This window comes from Corticium candelabrum, chromosome 10 (assembly GCF_963422355.1).
Source record: "Corticium candelabrum chromosome 10, ooCorCand1.1, whole genome shotgun sequence".
Lineage (NCBI taxonomy): Eukaryota > Metazoa > Porifera > Homoscleromorpha > Homosclerophorida > Plakinidae > Corticium > Corticium candelabrum.
The window spans coordinates 4,885,570-4,898,069 of NC_085094.1; the positions used below are offsets into that span (position 1 = coordinate 4,885,570).

At 35.5% G+C, this 12,500-nt stretch overlaps 2 protein-coding genes across 2 annotated transcripts in view; both read right to left on the reverse strand.

Moving 5' to 3' along the window:
- Nucleotides 1-367: 367 nt before the first annotated feature.
- Nucleotides 368-7,381, reverse strand: LOC134185291 (receptor-type tyrosine-protein phosphatase F-like). The gene is made up of 15 exons (XM_062653073.1): nucleotides 7,302-7,381; nucleotides 6,822-7,226; nucleotides 6,734-6,755; nucleotides 5,659-6,344; nucleotides 5,238-5,549; nucleotides 4,907-5,176; nucleotides 4,537-4,851; nucleotides 4,173-4,469; nucleotides 3,694-4,020; nucleotides 3,530-3,636; nucleotides 1,816-2,105; nucleotides 1,529-1,754; nucleotides 1,382-1,421; nucleotides 1,192-1,321; nucleotides 368-587 (listed from the first exon to the last, which is right to left on the reverse strand). Exons 1-15 carry the CDS (start codon nucleotides 7,372-7,374, stop codon nucleotides 368-370), a joined length of 3,720 nt encoding a protein of 1,239 aa, XP_062509057.1. The 5' UTR covers nucleotides 7,375-7,381.
- A 634-nt stretch (nucleotides 7,382-8,015) lies between these two features.
- The window catches only part of LOC134185736 (receptor-type tyrosine-protein phosphatase S-like), an 11,444-nt gene continuing 6,959 nt past the window's right edge, over nucleotides 8,016-12,500 (reverse strand). Inside the window, exons 20-30 of the mRNA XM_062653602.1 lie at nucleotides 12,244-12,363; nucleotides 12,035-12,183; nucleotides 11,644-11,785; nucleotides 11,440-11,583; nucleotides 11,270-11,372; nucleotides 11,105-11,208; nucleotides 10,727-10,861; nucleotides 10,566-10,670; nucleotides 10,353-10,504; nucleotides 10,144-10,279; nucleotides 8,016-8,378 (exon numbers count right to left, since the gene is read on the reverse strand). Of these exons, the coding sequence (XP_062509586.1) occupies nucleotides 8,304-8,378; nucleotides 10,144-10,279; nucleotides 10,353-10,504; nucleotides 10,566-10,670; nucleotides 10,727-10,861; nucleotides 11,105-11,208; nucleotides 11,270-11,372; nucleotides 11,440-11,583; nucleotides 11,644-11,785; nucleotides 12,035-12,183; nucleotides 12,244-12,363 (1,365 nt within the window). The 3' untranslated portion in view covers nucleotides 8,016-8,303. The remainder of the gene's footprint in view (nucleotides 8,379-10,143; nucleotides 10,280-10,352; nucleotides 10,505-10,565; nucleotides 10,671-10,726; nucleotides 10,862-11,104; nucleotides 11,209-11,269; nucleotides 11,373-11,439; nucleotides 11,584-11,643; nucleotides 11,786-12,034; nucleotides 12,184-12,243; nucleotides 12,364-12,500) is intronic.

Consider the following 12,500-nt stretch of genomic DNA (forward strand, 5'->3'; position numbering starts at 1 on the left):
CCATTCCGTAGGCCAGAACATGGTAAAAAATCAACAAAAAACTACCCAGCAAATTCTTTTGTCCACTATTGTAAATCTAAACTTTTTTATTTAATTAAAAATAAAAATATAAATACAAACACGCATGCACGCACACACACACACACACACACACACACACACACACACACACACACCTAAAAACCTAAACACACACACACACACACACACACACACACACACACACACACACACACCTAAAAACCTAAACACACACACACACACACACACACACACACTAGTAGCTCTGAAGCAAAAGTGTAAACACAGCTTCATTTACTAGTTTAAATAAAAATAAAAATATAAAATATTTATTTATATAAAATAACTACCATCCAATGTAAATAAAAACATTTGCTTTACTGTCTGAGCTGTTGTCGTCTTTAGTGACGACTGTTGCGACTGCATACACAGTAGACTCATCGTCTTTCTCGTCCACAACCACAACGGGAACTTCCTTTACAGATGTGTCACCATTTTGAGTGCCGTCCGACTCTTGGGTCACTTTATTTGTATGCTCAGTATGAGACTCGGGTTTCATGTTACGCCTAAAACATAAAAATTAAAAATTAAAATAAAATATTTCATTTAATTATAAAAGTAAAATATTTATTTAAAAAAATAAATAATAAAAATTTTATTTAAAAATAAAAATAAAAATAGAATTTTAATTTCAAAATAAATTATTTTATTTAAAAATTAAAAAATAAATAAATTTTTTATTTTAAAATTAACAAATAGAAATAAACAAATAAACAAAAATAAAATATTCTATCTAAAAAATAAAATATTTATTTAAAAATAAAAATATAAAATAAATTAATTTATTTAAAATTAAAAATTTAATATTTATTTAAAATTAAAAATAAATATTTGTTTAAAAAATTTATTGATTTATTTAAAATTAAAAAATAAAATATTTAATTTCAAAGTAAAAATAAAATTAAAAAATTTATATTTAAAAAATAAAAAGTCGATATAATTATAATTATATTTATAAAATATAATAAATATTTTATAATTATAAAAAGTTAATATAATTGATATAAAATAAAAGTCACTTTATAAAAAATAAACATAAAATATTTTATTTTTTAAATTAATAAAAAATCATTTAGTATGACAGTTGCGTGTATTGATATGTGGATGTACTTTGTCATTATTAGCAATACGATCGCCACAATGAGTGACAATGCAACAACAACAGCAATTGCAGCTCCTATCCACACAGCTAAGCCCGACGACGACGATGATGACGACAACGTCTCTGTCGTTGTCAAAACTACAACCGACAAAAAATGTCATAACACTGCCCAACCGTCATGCAATAAAACAATCAAACTTAGTGGTGAGCTGACGGACGTCAATCTCGTTTGATCGTCCTAAAATGAATCTCAACTCAATCGATGGATGGCAGGCTAGTCATAGAGCTGACCACGCCCCTTTCTTTCCACAAAGGGGCGTGGTTAGTAAGACTAGTGTGCCTTACCTCCAATGAAACGAAGCGAATGTACACCGCGTACGTCGTGTTTGCCTTCAACAACCGATCGTTGCCGTCGCCTGTTCCAATCACGACACGATCAACTTCATCGTCGTATCCCATCTCCTTTGCCACATACATGTCGACGACGTGATCGTCGTCGTGACTCGGTAACGTCATGTTTTCAAGCCATAGAGATGTTGGGTTGATTTCAACGACCACAACCTCCACAGAACTAACAAAAACGGCGACCATCATACACACAGAAATCATCAAAGTCAATTTGTCTTCCATACTGGATCGGTACATCTCCCGCATTCACATCAGGAAAAATGATTTCGAACAATTCATCATCACTGATGGTATTACTGTCGGCCAATCGAGGTTTAGTGGGTGTGGGGAGAGATCCGATCTTTGTTCTTGCAGTTAGAGAGCAAGGAGGTCCAATACGTACTGCGGTGTTGTTGGTGATTGCTGTGATGGTGATATTGTATTTCGTGTATGGCAATAGATTGACGATCTGATGCTGACGGTTGGAGACCAAACTTGATATTCCGATCCTATAGGGTAGTTCTACGTATGTAAGCTAGTAAAACAAATATATTAATTATTTGCTGTCTAAATTAATTGATTTTAATTAATATGATTAATAAACTTTTCAATTAATATAAATATATAATTAAAAAACTTTTTAAATTAAAATAGTTAATAAACTTTTAATCTAGCATAATTATTAATAAACTTTTAAAATAATATAAGCAATTAACTTTTAAATTAATAGAAATTAATAAACTTTTTAAATTAATATAAATTAATACATTTTTAAATTATTATAAATTAATAAACTTTCTAAATTGATATTAATTAATAAACTTTTTAAATTAATACAAATTAATAAACTTTTTAAATTAATGTAAATTATTAATAACCTTTTTAAATTAATGTAAATTAATAAACTTTTTAAATTAATGTAAATTAATAACCTTTTTAAATTAATATAAATTAATAAACTCTTTAAATTAATATAAATTAATAACCTTTTTAAATTAATATAAATTAATAACCTTTTTAAATTAATATAAATTAATAACCTTTTTAAATTAATATAAATTAATAACCTTTTTAAATTAATGTAAATTAATAAACTTTTTAAATTAATGTAAATTAATAAACTTTTTAAATTAATGTAAACTAATAAACTTTTTAAATTAATGTAAACTAATAAACTTTTTAAATTAATGTAAACTAATAACCTTTTTAAATTAATATAAACTAATAACCTTTTTAAATTAATGTAAACTAATAACCTTTTTAAATTAATGTAAATTAATAAACTTTTTAAATTAATGTAAACTAATAAACTTTTTAAATTAATGTAAATTAATAAACTTTTTAAATTAATGTAAACTAATAAACTTTTTAAATTAATGTAAATTAATAAGCTTTTTAAATTAATATAAACTAATAAACTTTTTAAATTAATGTAAATTAAAAACTTTTTAAATTAATATAAATTAATAAACTTTTTAAATTAATATAAATTAATAACCTTTTTAAATTAATGTAAATTAATAACCTTTTTAAATTAATGTAAATTAATAAACTTTTTAAATTAATATAAATTAATAACCTTTTTAAATTAATATAAATTAATAACCTTTTTAAATTAATGTAAATTAATAAACTTTTTAAATTAATGTAAATTAATAACCTTTTTAAATTAATGTAAATTAATAAACTTTTTAAATTAATGTAAATTAATAAACTTTTTAAATTAATATTAATATAAATTAATAAACTTTCTAAATTAATATTAATATAAATTAATAAACTTTTTACATTAATATAATTAACTAATTTTTAAATTAATACAATTATTTTCTTTAAAATTAATATAAATTAATATAAATTAATAAACTTTTTAAATTAATAAACTTTTAAATTAATAAAATAAATATATTTAATAAACTTTTTAATTAATACAATTACTACTTTTTAATTAAAACTTACATTATATGATACAACTTTGTAGTCAGCAGGATGTGGACGCTTCCAACTTACATGGAGCGTTCTATCATCATGATCAAGTACAGTGCAATTGAATGGTGCAGTAGGAGCTACCAAGACACCAAAGAATGTACAATTATCATTATAGTGTAAATAAGTTTAGTTACCTTCATCTAATGTTTTGACTTTCACTTTCATATGTGACGTCTGTTTCCCAACGAGTTCTTTTCCATCTTCCACGTTGACTGCAGCTAAGGATACCCTGTATGCAGTGAAAGGTGACAGACCTGTGACATTAGTTGATAGAGAATCGTCTGGTGTTGGTATTTCTCGTGTGATCATCCAAGTAGTAGATGGTTTCCGCTTTTCCCAAAGATAAACTCTGTAGAACTGGATGTTTCCGTTTGATGAATCTGGCTTCTTAAATCGAAGTTGAAATGATCGCGACGTTACACCAGAATGTGGTACTCGTAATTTGAGAGGCTGAGATGGAACTACAGCAACAAACATAAAACAAACAGAATAAATTATGTGTGTGTGTGTGTGTGTGTGTGTGTGTGTGTGTGTGTGTGTGTGTGTGTGTGTGTGTGTGTGTGTGGATGTATGTATGTATGTATGTACTTGTTTATTCTATCAAATATCTTACAAGTCTGTCTTGTCATGATGTTCACAATACCCGGGTCACTCCACAACAACGTCCTTGATGACCTGTTTATTAATGTACCAGCTCGAACGTGCACTCTGTAATGAGTGTATGCCTCTAGACGATCTACATATTGAGACACTTCCTTTGTAGAAAAACTCTGAACTTTGCGGCCAGACACAACAAAGGAAACATCGTATATCAACATGGTTCCGTGTAGTGCGAGTGGCTTGTGCCACGTGATCACAACAGAACTAAATGTTAAATTGAAATATGAGACGTCATGTGGAGGAGAAGAAGCTGAGAAAACAACAGCAATTCAAAGTAACAATGCAATACATAGCGTTCGCACACCAATCCAACGTACCTTCCGTATTGGTTGTAAACGTGGACATTGCAAACTCACCAATCAACTCTCTGCTCCTCATGCCATTGACTGCAACAACCCACACCCGGTAGGAAGTGCCAGGCAGCAGACCACTAACACCAGCAGTCAACGTCGAGTTGGACACCGTCACGTTCGCTCGACTGACATCAAGTTGCGACACCAACAAATCGGCATGCACAACAAACACTCTGTACTCCATCAACCGACCGTTTCTGTGACTCGGCGGAGACCACAAAACAGTCGCCATCCGAGAACCCACGTTCACGACTCTCACATCCTGCGGTGGACCAGGAGCTGACAATAACAACAAACATCACAAATTAAGTACAACATAACAGACATATCATACCAGCTTCAGCGGTTCTAAACGTTTGTGAAATTTTTTCGGTCGGCAATGAGCCGACCTTAGCCCATACTTCTATGTTATACATCGTGTAAGATTTGAGATTCTTTAGAGTGATTGTTTTCTTTGTCACACTATCTTTTTGTCTGCCCAATTTCTTGCCCATCTCAGAGTATTCCACTATGTATGTAACATCACGAGTCCGTAAGATGTCCGCAATGTCCCACCTCACAACCGCAGACGTCGCTGTAGTAAAGACCTTCACGTTGATCGGAGCTACACAATATCACAAGTAAACAACCAAACAACAACAACAACAATGTATTGTACTGATTACCTGGACCGGTAGTCACGACTTCAATTGGTTCACTCGTGGCTCTAATCATGTCCGATTGCTGTATTTCCGGTTGCTCCACGTTGATGGCTATTACCCTCACTGTGTACTTCGTTATCGGTGTGAGCTCCCTCAAAATGACATGTTGCCTTCCGCTCTGTACATCCTCCATAAACGTGTGCATATCAGTCTCGTTCCGTACGATTATCTCATTCTTGACTTTGAGACGTTCGGGCTGTTCGGGCTGATTCCATCTCACATCGGCAGTCGTTTCGTTAACGTCATGTACTCTCACGTCTACAGGCTGTGGAGGAGCTAACAGAAAGAAGCAACAACAACCATAACAAGACGGCAAGATGTGTGCGTGCATGTGTGTGTGTGTGTGTGTGTGTGCATGCATGCGTGTGTGTAATAATAAGCGTACGTGAATATCCTGTTGTCATGGTAGCAAACCACTCAACCGGTAGGATGACACTGCAGTATTCCTTCTTGTACACTGCACGCAGTTTTATGTCGTAATTCGTGTGTACAGTCAGACCGTCGAGTTCGAACGTCGTCGACTCGAAAACTTTCTTTGTATAAAAACGGTGCTGAGAATCGGACGGACGATACGAAACGACAAAATGCATATCTTGGCAATCAGGAGGATGAGACACAACAGAAGACAAACAATCTACTCTGAAACGAAAAGAAGTAGACATTCTCTCAATGATCGTGAGTTCACACGTGCGTGAAATCGGCTCTACAAATGAACTCGTGTTAGCGAGAGACGCAATCGTCGTGTGCAAACGAGTCCAACGACTAACATTACCGTGAACTGTGATGTTGACACAACTCGCAGCCATCCCTACACTATTGCCTGCAATACATCGATACTGTCCACTATCTCTAACACTCAACCGAGTCAACTCCAGTATGTCATCATCCTTAGTCTTTGGATTAGGAATGTAACCTCGTTTTGACTGCCATCGATACTCAGGAGAAGGATAACCGTTGGATTCACAGTGTAGTGTAATGCTCTGCCCTACGACTGTTGGTATATTTGGGCATCGGGTTGTCTTGTCTTGACCTGTTTGTTGAGATGAATGGATTAATGGAGTGGATGGCATTCTATAGCAACAAAATGCAACACAAAATCAGAAGGTGTGGATGGGCTGTGGAGAATGGGTTTACACCTCGCCAGCAAAAACATTATGTATTTACATACTGTATGTACATATGCATGTATGTATGTATGTATATGTATGAAGTTCTCGGAAGCTCATGTGTGTGTGTGTGTGTGTGTGTGTGTGTGTGTGTGTGTGTGTGTGTGTGTGTGTGTGTGTGTGTATGTGTGTGTGTGTGTGTGCACGTGTGGTGTGTGTGTGTGTGTGTGTGTGTGTGTGTGTGTGTGTGGTGTGTGTGCGCGTGTGTGTGTGTGTGTGTGTGTGTGTGTGTGGTGTGTGCTTGCGTGGGGTGGTGGTGCGTGTGTAATAAAATAAACAGCACTACATAAATACCTCCCAGCCTGTGTGTCATCCCCTAAAACAACAATCAAACCATCAGCATGCTATTTTCACTCCATTCACAAATAGTCCATCAACATACCGACTCTGTAGACAGTCACCCCACACACAGTCACCCCATCCGGTACTCCCACCGTCACTTGCCTACAAGATTTCCCGCATGTGTACATCAGATATCCCTCCGAAACTGCCACAGTGCACTTGGTACTATTCATATCCTCCGTCTCGTCGCACCCCTGCCGCATCTCAACTCTCACATTCTCCACCCGCTTGTCATTGACGTCCTTCACGTAGACTCTAACACTAGAGACTCTCTCACACTTACTGAAATCCATAGAAATCATCATCACGAGTCTCGTCGTCGTCTTGGCTTCAACGCAAGTATCCTTCCAAGCATCACTCAAGTATGCTCTGTACGTCTCTTGAAGTTTTTCTCCAGTTGTGTGAACACGGAAGTGTCTGACGTCGGTTTTCAAGTCAACAGGAACTAGAAAAGTAGGAGATTGGATGACAAGAAATTCGTAGAGAGAGGCGAGAGTCATGTTGACGTTGTTGTTCTTACCTTCTGTCGTGGTCGAGTAACCCGGCATGACAACTGAGAGAGAAACTGCAAACAGAAGCCGCTTCACGGACATTGTTGTTGTCTTGTACACCAGACCCTCTCGCGCTGTGCATGAGTTCCCGTATGTTAACAACAAACGCAGCACGCATCCGAATATCTTAGCCTCGGCCTCCCAGACCCGTGTCGCGCCGATTCAAAATCGTCCTCCACGATATCTGCCTCCGCACTGAAGGTGGACTCACTGCTCTCTAACGTCCAAGATACTCGGAACGACGTGTGAGAGATTTAGAGTATTGGATGCAGCGGTTTGCTGCTAGAGAGCTCACCCCACGCCCCCGCATGAAATGTGAAATGTGAGGTCGCGCATTCCCGTCCATATGTTGGCGCATACTGACCCCGCGTACATGTATACAGTTTCCGGTCAAACTTAACAAAAGGTTAAACTGTGGTCCAACGGGTCAGGAAACTTTTTGATTACCTTATTAATATTAATGTCGTTGCAAAGTAGATAAAATGTTAGAACTTAAGTTTTTATAGAGGCAGTTGATAGAAGGGCATTAACAGTTTGTATCCAGACCATGTAGTGTTATTGGTATCTCAAGAAGGAAGGATGTAGTTATACAGTTTGACCAGTTGCTATAACATACGGGCAACACAATAAATAACACTAGATCCCGGATATACTAACAGACTATCCTTGCTGTGTTACCACAATTGAGCTCATAGCCAAATTGTATTTCAATAGAAAGCCTACAACAAGTGTAGAATATCCAAACATGCTTACAAACATTACATTAAAACTTGCTTAATTAATTAATTAATTAATTAAAATGATACTAAACTATTTCTTTGCTTACGAAGCACGAGCCAGTCTCCAGAGGTCGAAAACAAAACTACAAATCCATTACGACTCACTTAACGTGGTTATACAAAAGATGTCCATCAGATCGAGTAGCAACTGTTGCCATCGTTATCATCATCGTCAACCTCCATCACAAAATCTCACTTCACATTAGAGTAGACCATATCCGACTGCAAGTAGTGATCGATGATACTGTAGATTGAGCGATAATGCTCCTACACAAAAAGCAGATAAAATACAAGTACGTATATGTATTCATGCTATCATGGATAAATGGAGCAGTCTAGTCTGAAGGTAAGTTAGTGGCGACTCTTACTATAATGGCAGACCTCTCAACTTTTCTTTGCACCAAATCATGATTGTTTTTAAAATAACCACGCCCATAAAACGTGTCCAAAGTAGGCGTGGCTTATCCTGCACCAGCAGATTTTTAGTGCAAAAAAGTCAGAAACAGCTTACGTGTTGGCCTCACTTTACGTTTCTGTGTGCTAAGACTTCACCTCAAACTTCCAAACGTGTATATAGAATCTAGTTCAAAGAATCTGCTATGTCTGGGAAAAACTGTAACAGGTCTCTGCAAAGCGACTGTCGAAGTGTCTCACGGTAGGCTCGTCGTGAGAAAGGACTGGCAATCTCAAGAAATTGTGAGATCGTGAGACATGCCCGTAAATCGGCTCACGACGAAATCAAGAGAGTTGAGAGGCCTGCATTTAATGGTAAATACCCTACTGCTCCTAAAGTTTTTCGAGTAATAAATTTTTCAAAAATTTGGCCTTCAAAAAATAATAGGATAACAGAAAAGATACTATTTTGGTCTCGAAAATTGTCGGTTGTCTGGGCCTTTGGTTTTCGTGTGTGCGCATGAAACATTGTCAAAAATGGCTGTTAGACGGGAGTGTGCAGCTCAAGACGCCAACTAGAAATGTTTAGAGAATTGAATCAGAATAAAAAAATTCTACCTTATTTTTGGAGTCTCAAAAAGAATTAGTCTCGAAAAACATTAGGAGCAGTAGGGTAATGTTATGATAAATTGAAAGTCAGCAAGCATTGCTGATAACTGTGGACACATGACATCCTATATTTGTAAAGTATTTCTATATATTTTATTTTATTGTATTTTTATTTTATTGTTTTATTCTATTTTCATTTATATTTTTTATATTTTTTATTTGATTTGATTTTCTATTTTATTTTTTATATCTTATTTTTTATTTGATCTCTTATTTTATATTTTATTTTTTCATTTTTTTATTTTTATTTGATTTTTATTACATTTTTTATTCTTTTGTTTTTCATTTTATTTTTTTATTTTTATATTTTATTTGTTTTTTTATTTTATTTTTTCATTTTATTTTTGATTTTCATTTATTTTTAATTTTTTCTTTATTTGTTTTCTAATTTAATTTCTTACTGTTAATTTTTTATTTGTTTTTTCATTTATTTTTAATTTTTCTTTTATTTGTTTCTATTTTTTATTTAATTTTTTTAATTTTTAATTTTTTATATATATTTTTTTTATATTATTATTTACATTTTTAATAGTACACTACCGTCAAACTACTCACAACTTGGTGCACTAGTGCATATATACCCATCAGACATGCAATTGAATTAGTTGTCAACATATGCTATCAAGTATGTATTACAATTGAAATGCATGCTAACATTTTAGTTTCATAAATAATTTATTTAATTAAAATTATTTATTCTAGTAATTTATTAATTATACTAATTAAATTATAAAATTAATTAATTAATTATTGAACGTCAACACTGACAACGATTAACAAACTGCTTTGAACCAGAGTTGCACACTCACAGACCAGACGCCTTGGCAAATGACTTCTACCCACCCAGTTACAACATAAACATGCCAGAGTGTCGATAACTACACTGTACATACACATGACACATGGCATGTATACATCGTAACTCGTTAATAAATTTGTATTTTCAAATGTGGTAACCATGACAACCTACCAGTGTCTGGATTATCCCTGGCCGCTGGTTGCAAAGGAATTTGGCAACATGAAGTATGTTGACCACACCCTCATTCTGCACTTGCTCCAGCACGTTGTACGCCGCACAGAAAACACCCGAACGTCCCATCCCGGTGCTAAAACGACAACAAACAAATAACCACGTGACCTAACGGACAATCCATCCGGTCACATTGTGCGTTCCCATACCAGCAGTGGACGACAACGCGACATCCACTGTGTCGTTTCTGCCATTGATCAAGCTCGCTCATCATTTCAAACAGACCTTTGACATTCGAAGGTGAGCCATTTGACGGCCAATCTGTGTAGTGAAAGAGAACCATGTCGTGCTCGGTTGTGTTCTACACATACAAGCAATCGTATACCGGCAAAACACAACTGGAAATAGTCACAACACGTTACCTTTGTCAAGTGAAGTCTGTACACTGAAAATGCATTTTTCGCCTCTACGGATGTCATTTCAACTTTCAAATGCCCATATGTAGATGATCCTGACTCAGGCCAATACTATAAAAATGTATTATATTTATTTGAACGTGTGGGTATGTTATGGAAAGTCATACGATGTCGTGTTCGTCGTTTTGTGCAAGATTGACAATCGCGGTCACGTTCTGTTCGGAGACCATCTTCCACATGTCGATCATTGTTGAGGGAAGAGGAGCTTGAGTGACGACAAATGCTTTACGAGCAGAATAACTCTAAACAGATCAATCATAATATAATTAATATTGGAATTTTTAGGATCAAGTGGACGTTGATAGTGTGTGTGTGTGTGTGTGTGTGTGTGTGTGTGTGTGTGTGTGTGTGTGTGTGTGTGTGTGTCACTGTGTGTGTGTGTGTGTGTGCGCGCGCGCGCGCGTGTGTGTGTGTGTGTGTGTGTGTGTGTGTCACTGTGTGTGTGCCTGCATATGTGTGTATTATGTTTCATAATGTCAACATACATTCACGTAACTCGCATTGATGTAGTCTGCTCCTTCCTCTGTGTTCACGTAGTCTGCATCAGGTGAGTCATCATCAACATGCAACATGACACGAACCGAATCAGCTGCACACACACACCAAATTGATCAACATTACAAAGACAAACAAAAATCACACAAACTGACGAGGAAGAAACTGTGACGTTCGATTCTTCCTTCTCAACACCGTCGGCAACAGAGCGGACGTATAAGCCGACTTATCAGGAGACGGACTAAGTTGTACCAATGCCTGTTGCCATAGATACAAACACATGATAAGACACCAACCATATCCACCATTTCACATCACTACTGACGTCGTACTCCTCACTGACACTTTGGTGTCCCGACTGCAACGCCGCGATCCTTGCATACACTTTACAGAATTCCGATGCCAACATTTCACTATTTCGAGTAAAGTACGCCTCTAGGACGGCTTCGTGGATAAGAATATATTGCAACTACAAGATCCAGTTTCCTGCTTACGTCGTGTCACATTTACAAACTCACGTCCAACTCACCACACTCTGCACCATTTCCATGCGGCTCATCCTCAAGTCTGTAACAACCTTGCAGACGTCGATCTTCTGTGCTGGCTTTGACTTCAAGCAATCAACTATAAAATCGATCGTCACGTACGTTCCCGACCGACCAACACCAGCACTAACACATCAAACAACAAAATTTTAATTTTTAAAAATTCAAATTTAAAAATTTAGTCCACAAATTTTGATTGTTTAAAAAATTTAGCTTTAAAAAATTGATCCAAACTTTTATTTTTTAAATATTTAAATTTAAAAAATATTCAAATTTTGATTTTTAGAAAAATCAAAATTTAAAAATTTAATCAAAATATAAAGTAAATGTAAATCAAATTAATCAAATCTTAGTTTTATTAGAAAATTAATGAACCTGCAGTGTACAAGCAGAGGAGATGGCGACCCCCTTGTGTCTCGTCGCACTCGATAGAGAAGTCCCAACAAATCGGTCGCGTATCTGGGAACACCATGATCAGGCCAGCTCTTGAAGTGATAATGTTTTATGCTTCGCTCCTCGTCCAACTGCAAAATCATTTATTTTATCAAGTCGCGTGACCAGTATTCATATGTCATGTGACCAACCAAAGTCATCTTTATCAGCCTGACTGTATAGTCAGCTAAGTCTGTAATGGATTCGACTTCAATTGTGAGACCGTCGTACTGCACTGGGTCATTATCAAGCCAATATTGCTTGCATTTGTTCTAAAGCAAACAAGTTCTGATTGCCAGCACCAAGTCATGCAGAAGCATGTCACATGCATGCACGTACACGTGCGTGTGCGTGCGTGCGTGCACACAGACACACACACAGACACACAGACAGACACACAGACAGACAG